Source organism: Phragmites australis, chromosome 2 (genome assembly GCF_958298935.1).
Source record: "Phragmites australis chromosome 2, lpPhrAust1.1, whole genome shotgun sequence".
Classification (NCBI taxonomy): domain Eukaryota; kingdom Viridiplantae; phylum Streptophyta; class Magnoliopsida; order Poales; family Poaceae; genus Phragmites; species Phragmites australis.
In genome coordinates this window covers 34891487-34911840 of record NC_084922.1, presented here as the reverse complement: position 1 = coordinate 34911840, position 20354 = coordinate 34891487, and the positions used below count along the sequence as shown (strand labels likewise).

The window sequence follows — 20354 nt, the reverse complement described above, 5'->3', positions numbered from 1 at the left end:
TGCTTGACTCCACATCAGTTGCCACCCATTGATCATACCTCTTAACTACTTCAATCTCCTTTTTTACTTGCTTAGAAGAAGGCAAATTCTTTAGTGCATTTGTTACCTCAACATTGTCTTCTTCTGGTGTCAATAACTGCAACTCTCCTTTCTTTGCAGTCTCTTCCTCTCGGTCACTACCTTCCTGCTTTTCAGACTCTTCCTCTTGTTCATCCACAACAATAAGCTCGACAAATACGTCTGCAACCCCACCCTTAGATATGCAATCAGACATTTGTTGGCAAGACATGCACCAGCGTGGATTACAAAACTACCATCATGTCGACCTTAAACCGCTTCGAGCGAGCTTAGGGTATACAGTGCATCAAGATAAATAGTTTTAGGTCAGAGTTACACGGTTTTACAATTAAGATCAAAATCGACCCAACACCATAGTTCAGGAACAAAAGTGGATTTAAGAAGTGGTCAAAGCATAGTGTTCCCAGGTACAATCTTGCTTTATGTTATTGTCTGTGTTTTGCAATTCTTTCTTTTTTATCATAAGAACGACGCGCGTAAAATTTTCTCACACAAATACAGTTATTTAGAGTGAACACTCGTTTTACCAATAAAAATTATTGTGTATGTGTAGAATGATAGTCATTAGAATTTGAACCGGATAGTTGGAATTATACATTAACGTCTGCACCCACCATAGAAGTGTCTATATATATACACACACAATATATCATTGTAGTAAGGTATTGTCGTATTATTTGCACAAGTCTTGAAAAGAACAAAGGCGATATAAAAAAATTTCGGCTATAAATTCCAGATTAAGAAGTCCGAAGAGCACCATGAATCCATGATGCATGCTCGACGACCTGACTGGCAACCAGGGTAAACCTGTCGGCTCCATGCATTTGTGCACGGGCAAATGGTGCACCTAATACAAACAGATGTAAAGTACCCTTTATGATCACCTCGAGCTCGAGGACAGCAAAATGTTTTTTTGTTCCGGGGCCATGGAGTGGTAATGCCCGTTCTGTTTGTCAGCTAGCACGCATGAGTCAGCATGAAACAGGCCGTCCTAACCGACGATTTGCTTACAAGACACGGCCGCACGCGACAAAAAGGACGCTGGGCCTCCGCGCAGTCGTAAATATACGTTGTTTTAATAAGATAGGGTCTTTTCGATCATTATTTTTATTAAAATATATTTATAATATTCATTGAATATTAAAATTTATGATATTATAAAAATATTTATATAAATAAATATACAAATATAATTTCAAGGTTTTTAAACTAATATTTTAAAAATTATTGTTAGTTAAAGTTTTAAAATTTTAGTTAATTATTTGTAAGATGATATATATAATTGGATGGAGTAGCTATTAACTCAAGTTATACCATACACATCACATATGTGTGTTTAATTTATTTTTTTTTCTGGCTAGGTTTCAGAAGTCAAGCGACCGGCGTACGTAGAGGCATGCCGCCCTGCTGCATGCCCATCATCGCCGAGCATGTCGTGGCAGAGGTGAGTCGTGACGTGACAGTTGATGTGGAAGAGTCCTCTGTTCGTGTCCTTGACTGTCGGTCGAGATATTTTCGACACCTGAAATTGTGTATTTGCACGTCGTCTTGCGCTCGAAATCTTGAACGGCGGTTTGAACAGTACCAGCTGATCTAGGAGAGGATGTGTTTCTGTGACCGTATGATGAGTCGATCCACGGAGATGACTTTCGTTTGGCTACCAGATGCGAAATAACGGACTATTTAGTAGTTTTTTTTATTTAAATTCTACGTGGAGAATAATTTTTTTAAGGCAGCGATTCTGTATTTGAAAGTGATTTTTTAAAATAAATTATATAGAGAAAGTGATACTATACAGAAAGTAAATTTGAAAAAATTATTTTTTTAAACTCCTCAACTTCTAGTTCACTTCAAATAAATTACACCTACGAATTCCACTTATATAATAAAAACTGAAAACATAACTCCTATAATTCCAAAAAAAATTATTTAAAAACTCTATCAAATAAACGCTAAGCACTCCCACTGCCCACGACATATCCGGCAGCGAGATCGACTCGTCGGCGCACTCGGATCCTACCACATTCTGTCGCGCCACGCCGCGGCACAAGTGGCAAAGTGCCTCGCGGTCTGGGACGAGTGCACGCTGACGCCGTTCCTCACGCTCGTCCGTCGCTGTCAGGGGCCAGCTTAAGCCGAAATGATCCGATGCCGCTTCATTATATATTTAATAATATGTTTAATTTTATATGGTTGATATGGACAGATTATTAAAAAAAATCGCCAATAGACTACCCAAAGTTACAAGTAGCTTCGCTCCTGGCTATGCCTATGCTCGCTACTGAAGAAGTGAAGATAGATATTTACGTGCCTGAAATGTTGTTGCATCACATGGTGTCAAGCAAAGCCGCGTGAGCCAATAAAACACATCGATCCATTTAGAAATGACTGCATATTTCTTCTTCGAAATCGAGTAACTGCTACACTATTATTGTCCATGACCCCCGAAAAGATGCTGCTGCAAAACTTTTCACGTTCCTTGAGCCAATAAAACTAGTCCACGACTACCAACAACCAAGGATCTAAAATTCGTTTGGTCAACAAAAACCGCTCCTCACCAAGTTTTCGAAATTCATGAGAACCAAAAAAACCGGTAAAAATTCAGCGAGAATTCACACATATTCACTTGGTTAAATTTATAAATCAGAGATAAAAACCGACTGAATTGAGTCAGCGAAAACCGGTTGAATTTCACCGAAAATCGAGCGAATTCTCCAATTTACCGATCGTATTTTTCACATTGAACAATTTTAAACGAGTCAATCAAAAACCAGTCGAATTTCCCAATTTACCGAGCGTATTTCTCAAATTTAAGTGAAGTTCAACAAAAAATCAAAAAATATCTCAACTTTATAAAATCAATAACTAATTCATCTAAGCTTCAAATCAAGTGAAACAAATTTTATTGGTTATACATGATAAAAGTATTTATAATCATAAAATGTTGAATATTTTCTGTGAGAAAATGTATTTGCTAAACCTAGTTAAATACATAGTTAATTATTTGCTAATCTAAATATCATGAAACCAATTTTTAGTCTTCTTACATAATCCTATGTCTTTTGAAAATACATAAACTCATGAAATAGTTATGGTAACCTGCAGGATTGTGTAAATGTATTGCAAATAAATTAATTCATAAATAACCCATCAAACCTCCAAAATTAGTGAAACCATTTTTATTAACTTACTTATATTATGCTTTATGTAGGAAAAATAATGATAGACATAAAAAAGTTAATTAAAATGTTGTTTCTTCACATGTTCACTTTATGTTTGTGAACTTTGTAAAAATTATGGAGAAATTAATAAAGCTCTAAATGAAGTGAAACTAATTTTATAGATCCTCTTAAGGTACATCCTATACACAAAAAATATGTATTTGCATGTTAATATTTTTCTTAATGTGAACCCTACTAAATGAACTGCACGCTTTTAAAGATACCTTTCTTTTCTTGTTTTCAAACTTTCTCTCCATCAAATATGATGTAAAGGACATTATTTTTGAAAAAAAAACATATAAGGTCATAAAATTGTCTCTAGTATTTTTAGATTTTTTTTGTGATTTTTTGAATTTTTTGAATTCAAATTCGAAAACCAGTTGAATTTAGAATTCGGTGCGGACAGAATTGGCCAGTTTTCACGAATATCGACCAATTTTCGACAAAGTTTCAAACCTTGCCTAGATAGATAGATAGATCTGGGTGGGGAAATCGATAGTGTAGGACACATCAATCTCTCACATTTTGGTGTGTCTGGTAAGTAAGATCGTATTTGACAAAACTTTAGCTCTAAGATTTAGGTACGATTTAGAGTTTATAGGATAAAAAAGTAGTATATATATATATATATACAGTCTAAAATAAGAATAAAATATTTAACAAGACTATCAATCTGTTTGTAGTTTTAGTTTAAAATTTTTTAAAGTTAGAAATGATCTGCTTCAAAAATTCTTAAAGTTAAGCTTTACCAGACACATACTAAACTATCCGTGGCTAGCTCAAAGCGCCTTTTGAGATGTAGAAGCCGCAACCGCATTCCATTAACGCCGTGTGCTACCTGATCTGATATATCCTGCCTCTCTTTTCGTTCTTGGCAAGATCTGCACGCAGGGAAATGCTTCACTGCTTACTCAATTTCCATGCCAAAAATATGGCCGGTGAGGTAGACTATAAGGCTTCCTTTGAATCAGAGAGGATGTTGCATTGGCGACTAGGTTCACTAGATAGAATTAACTAGGCTGACAGAGATTGTATATAGCATACCATTCGAGCGTGTTGCTAGTTGCTGAGCTATATACATGCAACCAAACGGTCCCCATAATGTCTTGTTTGGTTGGGACTTGGGGTTCTGGAGATGTGCTTAGGTGTGCTGTCTTTTACGGGTGGAGAAATTTTGTTTGGTTGAACAAAAAGATAGGCTTCTGTCATGTCTTGTGTATGTTGAAAAAAGTGGATAGTAACAAAGGGGTCACACTATACCTCTTTATTTCCCTATTTCCATGATTGATAAAAGAATACCCGTCACAAGCACTCATGAGCTGTTTGTAGGAGATGGTTTGCTCTAGAATTTTTTTAACTTTTGTTCAAATTGAAAACTAGTAAAGAAGTGTTATTTTTGGGTATGGTTCGGTTCTCTCCGGATAAATACAACTTCAATCATGAATTTCCATTATAATATATTTGTGAAATTGAACAAAACTATAAAATTATGAAACCATTTTTTAGCTAAGTTCAGTTTATCATTTTCATGTAGTGAGGAAATGGTGTTTCAATATTGGTACGCTTACCAACCATAGGACTCAATAGAATATATGTGAGCTAGCGAAATATAATAAAAATTTAAAGGTCGTACACAATACAAATTTAATTCCAAATATTTCCATATAATGGAAAAGGTAACAGCAAAATGTGTATATGATAAAAATATAAATGTGTTCCATCTAGATGATAAGTGTTGCAAAAATCATCGTTGTTTGAAACTTGTTCAGAGAGTAGGATTTTTTGGATGAATCTTTAAAAATAGTTATTTATCATGACAATTTCTACTAAGTTCATGAATTCCGAGTAAGCCCTTATTTCTCATAAATTTTATTTCTTTAACAATGATCTACTCTTTTCACTCAACTTTGACAACAAAAATCGTTGCACATGAACTTATGTTTCTTGTTTAAACTGCTCCGAAATGCAGGAAAAAGGAGAAACCTTACCATTTTTACAGTTTTTTTTTTTGTGTGGTTTCTTGTGTAAACTGTTCCGAAATGCACGCAAAAAGAGAAACCTTACCATCTTTTACAGTTTTTTTTTTGCGTGGATTCTTGTTTAAACTGCTCCAAAATTTATGCAAAAGAGAGACCTTACCCTTTTCTTTGTGTGGATTGATACGAGACATCATGAAGATTAGGATCATCGTCCACATATATCACGTGAGATTACCATATACATTTGCTGCATGAACTCAATTTCCTTCACCAAATTATTCATCCACACATTAAAAAGGCAGACCAGCTTCTGGGTCATTTTAAGACAAGTAAAAAGTAAATGCATCACACGTGAAGGTATTGGTGTGATGTACATGCGAGATAAATCAGTGCCAACAGGGCCATTGCACCAAACCAATCGCACGACACAGATATTTGGAAGTCATCTATAAGCATGAGTTATTATTATTCTATTTCATCAACCCACTCTAATAAGTTTAAGTAAATTTTACAAAACTACATATATTTTAATAAAATTATCATAAAACGACATATTTAAATAGTAGTTTCACAGAACTACAGATTAGTACCAATTATCGCAAAACTACCTATACTTTCGTAAAATTATCTCAAAACTATATATTTAAACAATAATTTTATAAAACTACAGATTTAACGTTGATTTTATAAAAAACTACAAATTCTAAGGAGATGTTCGTAACCCTGTTACCATGACGGTTGAGCCATACTGGCAATCTCATAGCAGCTGTTAGCTTATGAAACGGTCTGTTCAGGAGTTTATGACTGCAAGCAGAGCCCATTCGTCAGGTTAACAGGTCTACGATAATATCTATAGTTTTATGATAAAAACGACGCTAAATTTGTAGTTTTGTGAAACTATTGTTTAAATATGTAATTTTGTGATTTACGATAATTTTGTCAAAATATTTATAGTTTCGAGCTCTCGGATGGTCCATTTTTGTAGTTTTTAATAAAATTAACACTAAATATGTAGTTTTATAAAATTATTATTTAAATATATAATTTTAGGATAATTTTATCAAACTATATGTAGTTTTGCAAAATCTACTCAATAAATTACAAGTTTTGCAATACAATATTGATACCACCTAACTGATCATCATGCTTGTCAAAAAGTCTCGTTTCACATAAATAATTCTTTTTTACATCCATCTTGGATTCAACTTTTCTAGTACCTGTCACCTAAATTCACGCATATAATAGCTTTGACCGCTCACAAGACGTCGAGAACCTCATGGCGTGTTATTTGGCGTTCGTTTCTTGGGACCGATAGCATAAAATCGACGATTGCCCTTTTCAGAAGGTTTTATTTTTATTTCCGGCTTTCGCTCCTCGGTGCTTTCAATTCATAATTTATTCGGAAAGCTTTATAAACCTCAGTACAGAACTACAACCTAACGGAACGGTTCAAAGTTCGAACCCATGAAGAAGAACGGGAGCAGCCCCACTTCACCTACGCAGCCTTTTTCCTTGGCAGAAAAATAACCAGATAGAGGACAAGGGAGAACGACGGGGGAGGAAAAAAAATAGAACTAAATACATTTGAGCGCAGCGAGCGAAAGAGACCCAGGAAAAGCCAACGCGACGCCAAAATCCATACCTCCTCCTCTTCCACAGGCTGAGAAAGCCGAAGCCGGCCGAAGAAGCGAGGCGACAGGCGACGACAAGTCGCGAACACCCTACGCGCGGGCGCACGCTCGCCTGCGGTAGAGCGAGAGCCGTGGTGGAGTCGCCAGCCTCGCCCACGGAGTCGGCGGTGGGATGGCGACGCCGACATCCATGGCCGGCGGCGAGGGGACGCTCGCCGCGGTGATGCCGCGGTCGCCGTCCCCGTCGCCGGCGGAGGCGGGGACCTCGGCGGCGGAGACGCCCGTGCTGATATTCCTCTACTTCCACAAGGCGATCCGCGCGGAGCTCGAGGGGCTGCACGGCGCCGCCGTGCGCCTGGCCACGGAGCGCGCCGGCGACGTGGAGGTGCTCGCCGAGCGCTGCCGCTTCTTCGTAAACATCTACAAGAACCACTGCGACGCCGAGGACGCGGTACGGATGCTTGCTGCCCCCGCTCCGTTGTTTTTTGACCATTTGCTATTTTTTTTTTCCTTCGGGTGGAGGGTTAAACTGTGGTGGATTTGGGCCTGGAGGCGCGTGCGAATTTCGGTGGTATTGGGTTTAGGATTGCGAAATTGTTGCCTTCGGTTCGGAGGAACCTGGTGGGATCGGGATTGAATCGAGCGAGCATTGTTAGGATCTGAAATTGGGTGTGAGTTCATACGGTGCTGTTGAAATTTCCCATGAGTTAGCGTTGGATGTTATACTGGATAATTTGAGACGTGTTCGGGTTAATTAGCCATGCTAGTACAAACAATCATTTGAACTACATGTCTTTCCGATGGTGACACAAGTGTAGCTTGAGTTGTTTAAAGCATGAAGAAAAGAGGCTCTGTTTAATGAAACTACAATGGAAATATGACTCATACCATCATATGTGGCCTTGTCTGTCTAGCTTCTAGGGTAACACTGTCGTTCTGTTGCTTCAGTTGGAGCACAATTAAGATCGCACTAATCATATAGCTTCTCTTGGTTTTCACCTGCCAGAGTCAGGGACTAATGGAGGTTGCAACCTTAGGGCTTTGAGAAAATGTTTAGATCTTACCAACCCAGAGAATGTAAATAAACTTTTACTAGCTTGTTTATGTGGCAAGACGTCTAGCTGACAAATAAAGGCCCTTTGATCACCAGCTTTTCGTTAAATGCTGCCAAAAGTAGATAATCTGCGATGAAACGCAAAAAACGTTGTTCTGTAACGGCTTGACCGTTTTCGTCATCGGGAAAACTTTTGGTACATTGCTCATTCAAGGCTTGAACGTTATTGCTATTTATTTTTCTAATGCTTTATTTTTTACCCTTTCATTTTCGGCATTGATGCCAATCAATTACAAATTCGTCATATAAATCGTTTTATCACTGAAAGCATACCTATATGTTTGTGTTTTCTTTTGATGATTGCAGGTTATCTTTCCAGCACTTGATATCCGAGTCAAGAATGTTGCCGGGACCTATTCCTTAGAGCATAAAGGGGAAAGCGGTCTATTTAGCCAGTTATTTGCTCTTTTGCAAATGGACATACAAAATGATGATGGTCTTCGTAGGGAGCTTGCATCCTGTACAGGTGCTATACAAACGTGTATCACTCAACATATGTCCAAGGAAGAAGAACAGGTTAGTAGTCAGTACCAATGTACCATATACCCCTTGTAAATCTCGCTTATTGCATTTATCACGTTATGCGGTGCTGGATAAAGAAAACATTTTGGTGGTATGAATCTAGTTTCTAGAATCAGTGGATTCTATTAAAGTATTTCCTTGTTATCATTGAAAAACAGATCTAAATATATGTCATGGTCTTATCAGGCATCTCATTAAGGAATTATCTTCTTGTTATTTGGTTGAAGTTTCCTTGGCAAAAAAAAGATCTTGTTACTAGGCTGTATAACTATCTTGCCTTTCTAAACAAAATTTGAATGTTCACTCCTTTTCTGAATTTTTACAAAAATATGTTATCGCAAATCAAGCTGGCAAACTTTTCTCCATCCAAAGTATTTGGTAAGATTTTGAACTATACTTCTACATTAAGATTATCGATGTTTAAACTGATGGTGGAGAGAGAAGCGATGGTATTCATCATGCTTTTCAAGGTGTCGCCTAGGCGTCTAGGCGAGCTGTGGTTCTGGGCGTCGGTGTCGCCTAGCCAAAAGAGGGGAGGACAAAGGGAAGGAGGGAGCATGGAGAAGAAAGGAAGAGCAGGAGGGGAACCAGGGAACCAGCAGGCGGCACAGCTCTCCCTTCGCCTTCCCCATCCTCGTTGGCTCTGGGGTGTGGCCAGCGCGGCTCTCCCTCCGCCTTCCCCATCCTCGCTAGCTCCGGGGTGGTGGCCGGCGCAGCTCTTCCCCCTCTCAACTGTGGCGGTGGTGATCTGGGAGGTGGTGGCAGCGATCTGGAAGGTGGTGGCGGTGGTGCTCCATCTGGATAGGAGTAGGGGAAGGGGACGATCATGGCTGGCGGAGACGCTTGGGGGCGGCGGGGCTTGTGGCGTTGGGGACTTAGGAGGTGACGTGAAGTGGAGGGCGACAGGAGACGTCACGTGAGGGGGTAGGGGAGGGGTGCTTTATGGGTTGTTGGCTTCGATTGGGCTTTAGTAGGCTAGTGGGCTAACTGCTTGCTATGGTTGTGGCCCATTGATGCTCCTATTTTCCCTTTCTTTTCTCTAATATATGTGTGAGTATGGCGTCTGCCTCGTCCGCCTTACCACCTCACCCGCTTTACCACCTTGCCTTAAGCGCCTAGGCGATAAGAAGGGGGTGGGTCTCCATGTCTCGCCTTAACGCCTTAAGAACACTGGTATTCATATACATGTGTGGTCTTCAATTGACAATGCTTTTACCGATTTCTTTTGTTTTTATTGTTTGTTTTGGCCATTGCAAAGGGTATAGCAATGTAGAATCACAGATTAGGTGATAACTGACAGCAAGCTTTCATTTCGAGTTCCTTGTTAAAGTTAGCATGCGTAGCAGTGCATCTAAGTTATTTTGCATATGCAAACGTGTTTTACTTGTAAAGGTGTGGAGATAGTTCTTGTTAGTGGTCCTGGTGACAATTTATCTAGTCTGCTGCCTGTACCTTCTGGTAAATGCCACTAAGTTTTGACTTTAATGTTGGCGTTGTGAACCACATGTTCTGAATTCTGATCGGAAGTGCTTAACTAAGTTCTGTATCCTCATTAAAGAAATTGGGATGTCAGCTGCGGTGCAGTTTGCTATTCCAGGAAGGTCAAATTTAAGTAATGGCACACTTGATATCCTATATTAGAAAATAGAGGTGAATTTTTGCTATCTGGTTTATATGATACATGCTATAAGAAATCAATAGAAAGAGACCTCATTATGGTGCAAAGCTTTTACTCTTTGACTAAAGTTATTTTGGGCTATCTAGACAAATAAGTGGAGAACCCAAGGCAATATATTAACTTGCATATACTAGATCTGGTCTTCGGTTTTTGAAGAACTGTGGCAGAATTTTTTTCTTTCAGTTACGTGCTTGGATCAATCATATCTTCACTATGGTGTCTGCATTTTACGGCCAGTTTGGTTGGAGGCAATTGATCGGAGGGAATGAGAATTAAGAAGTGGGATTTTTTTAGTCTCGTGTGTGGTTAGTGGACATGAGAAGTCAGGTGGGATGGGAAATGGGAAATTGAGGGTCCAACTCTTACCATTTTAAACTTATGGGAACGGTTGGTAGTTGGCAATTGGCATGTCGTTGACATTTGGAGGAAGATGAATATGTCACAAACTTTCATCATGACTTATGTTAGCATGTATTGTGAACTACAAATCAGTTTTCTACAATTTCCCACCCCTTTTGCTTGACAAGGTATTGGGATTTAAAAACCATTATCATGGCCAATAGTACCACAAACTCCATCATCAGACTCCCATTTCCCCCTCCCAGTTGTTACCAAACACGCCAAAGAGCGTTCCTAAATATGTAGTTAATTAGTTATTCATGGTATTTAGCGCCATAATTCATTTTTGTTTGTCTTATCTGATCAATGATCATCTGAATTTGTTTCAGGTCTTCCCATTGCTTACAAAGAAATTTTCATGTGAAGAACAAGCTGATTTAGTGTGGCAATTCTTATGCAACATTCCCGTAAATATGATGGCAGAGTTCCTTCCATGGCTTTCAGCTTCTGTTTCTTCCGATGAACACCAAGATATTCGTAACTGCCTCTGTAAAGTAGTACCTGAAGAGAAACTTCTCCAACAGGTCTTCATGAGTGCACCTCTCTTACTTTTTATATCGAAACCTTTCTTCGTGTCCTGTTAAATTTTAGTGTTAATATTTGTGAAGGTTGTATTCACATGGATCGAAGGGAAAGCAACAAAAAAAGTGGTGCAGAGCTTTGCCGATTGTAATTCAGAAATAAGTCATAGTTGTGAGGATGCCCCCTTTGTTGACCAAGGGGAGAAGCTTATTTGTTCACATGATGAGGCTAAAGTTGGGAGTGGAAACACTGCAGAATCTAATAACGGTCAAGTTGACAGGCATCCCATTGATGATATTTTGTATTGGCATAACGCTATCCGTAAAGAGTTACATGATATAGCGGAGGAGACAAGAAGGATGCAGCAGTCTGGGGATTTTTCTGACATATCATCCTTCAATGTGAGGCTTCAGTTCATTGCAGATGTATGCATCTTCCACAGGTATTTAGATTTGGAACTTCACTCATCCACATGTTACGAACATGTACCTTTTGCAACATATGTTGTTTGTTATATCTTACATCAACAACTGGGTGGCTTATGCCCGTGTTTTTGCATTGTTGTGGTTTTCTAGATCAGTTTCATTTTGCTACTTAGTAGATATTAGTTAATTAGCTGTTCCTCTTTTAGAGTCATAACAATACTAGAATTTGTGAGGATATTCCTAACTAGATCTCACAACAATTTGGAGAACAGCTCAGCAAGGGAAAATTTGGAGAACAGCACAACATTTTTTTTGAAACTGTACAGTAGGGGAATCCCCTACTGTGTTACTTTTCATTAATATAAAGGAAAGAACAAAAGGAAAACCTGTACATCGATTGGATCAAGAAGATCCAACACAAGGACAAAGGACAAAAAAAACTAGGTCATTGAATTAAGCCAAGTACAAACAGCTAGATTTAGGACATCGTTCATTCTATGCAAATGAAGTAAAACACTATCCTTGAAACAAGTTCTCCAAGATCGAACTGAAGGCACATCCCTTTGAAGGATTTTCATATTTCTTTGCTTCCAAATCTCCCATGCTGCAATCATGAAGATCTCCATGAAGAAGGGGAGCTGGGATTGATGCTTTGCTTCTTGGATCATGGAGAAGAAAGGTTGTAATGATCCCATACGATGTGCAGAGATAACTAACATCTTGTGGCAAACGTGCAAACGAAGAAAAGGTGATAGGTCGTCTCCTCAACATTCTGGGAACAGACTCCATTGTAGCTTATGATTGCATTATTCTTCAAAAACTAAAAGAGTCTTTGGGTATAGTGTTTGGTTTTGCATGAGTAGGGAACACATATTTTTCTTCATTAACAAAGCCATTGTACTTTTATAGATAGGATTTTTATTTTTCCATCTTATGTAATGCATGACTACAAATGTTTGGACAAGTAGTATCACGAGACATGCTGATTCTCCTCAATTTGGGGGCAGTGTATTTGAGAAGAGTTTCTTTTGTTATGCATAATTTTGCTGGAAATTATTGCTATCAGGTGCTATTTGCTTGCTAGTATCGCTTGTTCGGCGGTATAACATATTTTTGCTTTCATTTTGGACTGTTTTCACTTGAAAGAACCAACTGTCCCTGTAGTAAAGTGTTGGTTCTTCTGTTTAGTTTTGTCATCTCCATTCATTTTGACCTGCAGTATTGCCGAGGATCAGGTTGTATTTCCCGCAGTCGATAGTGAGCTGTCCTTCGTACAGGAGCATGCCGAAGAAGAGCGGCGATTTAACAATTTTAGATGCTTAATTCAGCAAATCCAAATAGCAGGAGCCAAATCAAATGCAGTGGACTTTTACTCAAAATTGTGTTCACATGCTGATCAAATATTGGAGACAATTGAAAAACACTTCTGCAATGAAGAAACCAAGGTTAGTACTTGGTAATGATGTAGCCTGGACTATTGAAATAATCACCTTATTGGTTAAAGTCTCATATTTAGCTGAACTTACCTAGGTGCTTCCTCAAGCTAGGATCCTTTTCTCTCCTGAGAAGCAAAGGGAACTTTCATACAAGAGTCTATGTGTCATGCCATTGAAATTGTTGGAACGTGTTTTACCATGGTTGGTGTCGAAGCTGAGCGATGAGGAGGCATCATCTTTACTTCAAAATATGCGCTTGGCAGGTTATCCTTTTACTTCAATTATGCTATAATGTCTCCTCTATACATTTTGTCAGCTTTGAATTATTTCTTCAAATTCAATATTTGCTAAAAATTGCACATGAAACAGCATCACCATCTGAAACTGCGCTAGTCACTCTTTTCTCTGGTTGGGCGTGCAAAGCTCGGGACAAGTCCAACTCTGGAGAATATTTATGCTTAACATCAGGGGTGGTGAGATGCCTGTTGGATGATGTAGATGAGTTGGAAAAATGTCAATCATTCTGTCCATGTGCTTCACGGAACAGTACAGATGGTCCTCTGCATCCACAAACCGAAAATGGTTCCAGGCCAGGCAAGCGAGGAAATGATGCAGAATCTTTTTCTGGTACCAATGGAAGACACTGCTCTCAAACCGCTGACACCGAAGCACGTCCATGTAGCAAAAAACCTTGTTGTATACCTGGGTTGAGAGTAGAAAGTAGCAATCTTGGTCTCAGTTCACTGGCTTCTTCAAAGTCATTTCGCTCTCTATCATACAATTCTACTGCTCCTTCATTGTATTCAAGCCTATTTTCGTGGGAGACAGATGCATCATTGTCTTGTTCAGATGGCATTTCAAGGCCAATTGATACCATATTCAAATTTCATAAGGCAATTCGCAAGGATCTAGAGTACCTAGATGTTGAATCTGGAAAGCTCATTGATGGTGATGAGTCTTGCCTTCGCCAATTCATTGGAAGATTTCGTTTGTTATGGGGTCTTTACAGGGCACACAGCAATGCTGAGGATGAAATTGTATTTCCTGCGTTGGAGTCAAGAGAGACATTGCACAATGTGAGCCATTCATATACTCTTGATCACAAGCAGGAAGAACAATTATTTGAAGATATATCTAATGTTCTCTTTGAGCTTTCACATCTACATGATAGCCAAGGTCATGCCCAGACTGAAGTAAAAGAAGCAGAGCAAGACTGTTTTCAGTCATCTAATGAGATTAATTGGGCTAGAAAGTATAATGAGCTTGCCACAAAGCTTCAAGGCATGTGCAAGTCTATCCGGGTTGCCTTGACTAATCATGTCCATAGAGAAGAACTTGAGTTGTGGCCATTGTTTGACAAACATTTTTCTGTGGAAGAGCAGGATAAGCTTGTTGGTCGTATAATTGGTTCAACAGGTGCTGAGGTTCTCCAATCTATGTTACCCTGGGTTACATCAGCGCTCACTCAAGAGGAACAGAACAAAATGCTGGATACGTGGAAGCAGGCAACTAAAAATACAATGTTTGGTGAATGGCTAAATGAGTGGTGGAAGGGAGCTCCAGCATCATCTGATTCTTCAGCAGAGGCGTCCTCCTCTCCAGAAGGTCTTTGCAGTTGTTTTCTTTTGGTCTCGCCCTCCACTACTAACAATTTTTCAATTTTCACTTCCTCTTGATAATATAATGTTTCTTAGTAAAACTACGATAAGCAAGCATATAAATTTCATGAGCATACGCTATAAATATTGACGCTACAGACATTTTCTGTAGTGGAGAAATTTTCATCAGTTGTTTAGGGCTGTTACCTTGGCCTTATGAGTTATATGTGTATTGTTGGGATAGATGAGCCACAAATTGTTGGATCAAACCATTTACTTTATGTTCACGAAACAAGAAGATCAGGCAATTGTTGATATTCCTCTGCAATGGTGCAAAGCTTTGACGACTATGATTACCTAGGATGAATTAAATGATATGTTTTTTCAAAGACTATTCATAGGGTGTTTCATAGAGCAAGGACTTGTGCTTATTTAGTTGGGGTTGGCTAGGGGGAATGGGATGAAAAGTGCCAGAGCAACTGATTCATTAACATATGTTTATCATATGCTTATTAGTAGTTTTATGCTTGGTTCTTTTTCTTTTCCGTTGGAAAACAACTTTCTTTTGACTGAGCTCTCCTTTGCCCTTCGTAGATAGTCATTTGCAAGATAAGCTTGAACAGAATGACCAGATGTTCAAGCCTGGTTGGAAGGACATCTTTCGAATGAACCAGAGTGAACTTGAGGCTGAGGTGCGAAAGGTTTCACGAGATCCTACACTTGACCCAAGACGGAAGGCCTATCTAATCCAAAATCTCATGACAAGGTTTGACATCTGACTACTTAAATGAATCGTTTGTTACAAATATGATATTCACAACCATGAGCATTTCAGCCGCTGGATAGCTGCTCAGCAAAAGTTGCCAGAACCAAGTTCAGAAGAGTGTAGTGATGATGCCGGTATACCTGGATGTGTTCCTTCATATCGAGACCAGGAGAAGCAAGTTTATGGTTGTGAGCACTACAAACGGAACTGCAAGCTTGTTGCTGCATGCTGCAACAAGCTATTCACATGCAGATTCTGCCATGATAAAGTTAGTGACCATACTATGGAAAGGTAAATTCCATAGCCTGCAAGACACTTATTTTTATGTTCTTACTTGTTACTGCTGAGGGGTAGTGTGCTTTGAGTTTCTTTTCTTTAAACCTCGATTCAAACTGCAAATCAGCATGGTATGGTAAAAAATTGAAAGACATGTAGGAAATAGAGAGCTAATATTTTCCTGGCCTATTGCCCTTCATATTTTATATGCGTGATTGTAGTGTTGAGATGTGCCAATAAGTAGCAATTCTGTCTGAGCTTCATTGTTTTGTGTCTTTACCTTTCTAGTCACCTTTTTATTACTGTTCAAAAAAGAATTGTTACTATCCTGGTGTCAGTGTGCATTAGTTTCTACTAGACCTTTGCAGCACATTCCAGAAAGTGTAATGAGCCAACTCTACTTGATATCTCTAGGAAAGCAACACAGGAGATGATGTGCATGGTATGCCTGAAGGTTCAACCTGTTGGTCCAATTTGCCAAACCCCATCTTGCAATGGGCTATCCATGGCAAAGTATTACTGTAACATCTGCAAATTTTTTGATGATGAAAGGTAATATTCCTCAACTTAACTGAAAGATTAATTTTTCTCTGTTAGTATTGTCTTAGGCCTGTTTGAGCATTGAACAACGGAACCTATGTTTTACTTCTTATTAACCAAAACATCGCATCAGTATTGGTTTTCTTATTTATTTTAGCATATGTAATATATATGGATTTATTCAAATAATTTGCTAATATAACAAGATGTGTCTTAGACTCTTAGTGCATAAATTTTCGTCCAAAATGGTATCCAAATTTGACAAAACGACAAAATTGTACATCCAAATTCAAAAATCAGAAGTGGAATCTATCAAGTTCATCATTGCTGTTTGATATTGATAGTTGGATCTCTGGAAATTTATTTTATCTGTGTTATACGCTGTGTGATAATGCAGTATTTTAACTTAATAACAAGTGAATAGCAAGTCCATAGTGTAATAACGGTATCTGACAAATACAGAAGTCAATTATAATATCTATATAAGTGATAATGATATAGTATATATTCATGATCTATGTATTCAATAACATTCTAACCCGCATTCAATTTCGTATAATATCTATATATCTGACAGATATGGGCGTATGGCATAAGCACTACCTTCCAATTTTGATATGTTTCTCTTCATTTATGTATTTTTTCTCGATCATCTTTCGTAACGTTTTAACGGTGGGGTGGTAGGGCCATATTCAGTGAAAATTCTCTTTGGATAAAGCAACACTACTTTATTAGCTTTTAAAATATTTGGATGCTATTTTCATGGTCTATTTTCTCCAATCTGGGGTTGAGCTGTTCATTGTCCGGTGCCATGAAGCAAGTTGGAACATGTTGGTTTTCTAAGTAGAAATGTTTGCAATATATTAGTTGTTTGGTACCACATGTTTAGAAATCAACATCTGATTTTCAGCCTCTCGTATTAGTAAGCAATATGGCTCTTCTAACACTGGGATGTTTTTTTCCAGGACCGTTTACCACTGTCCGTTTTGTAATTTGTGCCGTCTGGGGAAAGGTCTTGGTGTCGACTTCTTCCATTGCATGAAGTGCAATTGCTGCCTTGGAATGAAATTAACAGAGCACAAATGTCGGGAGAAAGGGCTAGAGACAAATTGTCCAATCTGCTGTGACTTCCTGTTTACATCAAGTGCAGCAGTTAGAGCTCTTCCTTGCGGCCACTTTATGCATTCAGCTTGCTTTCAGGTATGCTACATCTAGTTGCATCATGATGAAATTTTGTGATGTGTTCTCTGGCTGTCAGCAGTGATTTTTAACAAGTTCATTGTCAATCCCAGGCATACACTTGTAGCCACTACACTTGTCCTATCTGCTGCAAATCCTTGGGAGATATGGCAGTAAGTTACATCACTTATATGATGTGGCCATTTTGCATATGCCATTAGTGAAGTGTATCCTTCTCTGAGTTCCATGCTTGACTTATTTTCATACTTTGGTCAAAACAATAATTTTGTACGTTATTTAAGGGGCATTCTGCTAAGCTGTAAAGTAGTGTTTCGTGGAAAAACATAATTAGCACAATTTTCAGTATTCTGATATTAGTAGCAAGTAGCATACTAGCATGTACCTTTTATTTGTTGCTAATGCAATCGATTTTTCTCTTTCTTCATTTATGTTATATGATTATTTTCTACAAATCTTCCTATTCCTGACTCCTGAGGGTGGGATTATTTGTGCTCTCAATATTGAACTCGTTAGTCGTTACAAGGTTGCCAAGGAAGAGGTCTGTTTTCACTTTTTTAGAATACACAATTGAACCTTTTGCTCTTAAGTCACAGACTTCCACTAAGTGATGAGTTATTCGCACTGGTTTCTGAACATTTTGTTACACATCAAAAGATCCAGCGTTATAACTTACAGGGAGAGAGATCTTTATATTTTTTTTCACATTTTATAAGAAATCAAACTGAATTCACCAGTTTCCTTTTGCTTGTGAGGCAAATTTTCCAGTCAGTTACATTCCTTTACGCTTTTTTATTTTTGTTCAGTACAGCTGTACATATTTAATAACCATAGAAGCATCCGGCTAGCATCTTTTCAAAACCGAAATGCAGATGTGTTTCTTAATCTTCTCCTGAACCTAGGAATCTGCTATGATACACGCTGCAGAAGGAATAAATGGATCTGTCGTTTGTTGCATGACTTATATTAAGAACTTGTCAAACAGTCTATTGTATCTTAAAATATCCAGACGATAACGATTGTTATCTGAGCTGATTGCCTGAATATTTGAACTTGTTCATTATCGTACTGAATTAACATCCATACTTGCATTTTTTTTTTCTATGTAACAGGTGTATTTTGGCATGCTTGATGCGCTGCTGGCTGCTGAAGAGCTCCCTGAGGAATACCGTGATCGGTGTCAGGTAGTCCAGTTCTTCTATTCTTGATTTTCATTGCTTTCAACCACTAGACTATTTATTTATTTTATTGTGTGACTCGTCCAGGATATACTTTGTAATGACTGTGAGAGGAAAGGGAGATCTCGGTTTCATTGGCTGTACCATAAATGCAGCGCCTGTGGTTCGTACAATACCAGAGTTATCAAGACTGACACAGCAGATTGTTCTACGCCGAACTAATGAAGGGGATAATCTTTCTTATTTGTATTTGCTTTTTTTGTAAATATAGTCTAACGAGAAAAGAAAAACTTGTTTAGCATAGCTACCATATTTTTCATTCCGTAGGCAGTTTATTTTTTGTCAACTGTAGCTTGCAATCTACTAGATCTAGTGCAATAGTTATGCCAGGCCAGGTATGTCCTGCCTGCAACGCCGTACTTCCTCCCCGTTCCTCGCACAGAGTATAAAGTATGCACAGATGACGACATGACCTAACCTGTTTATGCATGGGTGTGTATGATATGCGCGGTTCCTCATGTTCATAATAGGAGTAGTTTTACTTATTGTTTCTCAAATGTTTTAACGTGTTCGAAGAATACATACTTCCACTTTAGTTAGTCAGAACCTTTTTTTCAAACAATTTCCCGTTCGGTTCCAGAATGGTTGGAGTCCGCAGCCCAAGTCTGGCAGCCTGAAACCAAGTTGGTTTGTTGAGTCGCCCGTGGCCCTCTTTCGGCAAAACATAATTATAGCAAATCGGCTCATGGTGGGGCGGGGAGGTAGCTTCAGATATTTGCCTCTGAAGAATTGTGTTTCAAGAATCGAAAGCAACATTTTTTTATATACTAGAGTCAGTGTACATGCTTCGTATGTAGCACGCGGGAAGTAGGGCCGCGCGGGCGTGGGTGCAGCAACGTGTGGGAGGTGGGTCCATGCAGGAGAGGGTGCGAGAGCGTGCGCGGCAGGTGGCCCACGCAAAAGCATGCAGCAACGCGTGGGAGCGCAGGCGTGAGACGTGGGTCTACACGAGGGAGCCGAGCGGAACACATATGTCAAAAATACCAGAAGCGAAACATATACGAGTGAAACATAAACCCCTATACGATTTTTAAATAGTAAAGATATCAGAGGACCCCTCTAGTAATTATTAGAATTTAGTTCCAACTAAGATGCATGGGTTACGTAGGCTGTACGGAAAAGTACTTAAGGAGCAAGGTATTCTTTATCACAGAGAAAATAAGATCTATTTGGATTATAATTATATTTGTCTCGTCTAAAGTTAGTTAAGTGTAATTTACCATAAAATATAGATAATAAATTCTTAGCCATAAGTGTGGTAAAATTAGTTAAAAAATTAAGTATATAACATGAGAGTCAGCGAACTAATGAAGTGTGGCTATCATAACTATAACCATCAATTAAATAGTTATCATAAAAATTTATGATGTAACTAAATTTAAACATAACAAGATTAAACTCAAACCAAACCCACCTTTTAAGTTTTGCTTGAGACTGCCATGTTACAAACACCCTTAGATCATCTCTAACTATATTCTCTTCATTTCGTTCCTTTTCTGATTTCTTTCTCTGTTCTCATTTTCTTTATTTTCTCTCATCTCCAACAACTTCCTTTTAAGAGAATCGCGAAAGGAAAAGAAAGAGAATCCCATTCTAAAGAGTCTTAGAAATCTCTTCATAACATAAACTGTGAAAATCGTTGAACGTTAAAGAAAATAAAAATTACTTTAGGATAAGATTTTTATCTAAAAAGACCGTTGACCATAGTGTTAGACCTGAGAATACACCCACCAC

General features: G+C 38.5%; 1 protein-coding gene across 1 annotated transcript; it reads left to right on the top strand.

Annotated features, from left to right (window-relative positions):
• Positions 1 to 6877: 6877 nt before the first annotated feature.
• LOC133908514 (zinc finger protein BRUTUS-like) lies at positions 6878 to 19032 on the top strand. Its single transcript, XM_062350579.1, has 14 exons — positions 6878 to 7360; positions 8330 to 8539; positions 10952 to 11146; positions 11231 to 11586; positions 12789 to 13014; positions 13100 to 13268; positions 13375 to 14610; positions 15198 to 15369; positions 15439 to 15660; positions 16060 to 16197; positions 17151 to 17385; positions 17478 to 17537; positions 18495 to 18566; positions 18648 to 19032. The coding sequence occupies exons 1-14, from the start codon at positions 7082 to 7084 to the stop codon at positions 18780 to 18782; spliced, it is 3705 nt and encodes a 1234-aa protein (XP_062206563.1). The 5' UTR covers positions 6878 to 7081; the 3' UTR covers positions 18783 to 19032.
• The last annotated feature ends 1322 nt before the right edge of the window (positions 19033 to 20354 follow it).

Excerpts from the sequence above, each read along its gene's own strand:
- LOC133908514 (XM_062350579.1), top strand. The coding sequence starts at position 7,082 with ATGGCGACGCCGACATCCATGGCCGGCGGCGAGGGGACGCTCGCCGCG. Across the intron at positions 11,147-11,230 it reads AAGAGAAACTTCTCCAACAG|GTTGTATTCACATGGATCGA; the intron begins GTCTTCATGAGT and ends ATATTTGTGAAG. Across the intron at positions 15,370-15,438 it reads ATCCAAAATCTCATGACAAG|CCGCTGGATAGCTGCTCAGC; the intron begins GTTTGACATCTG and ends TGAGCATTTCAG.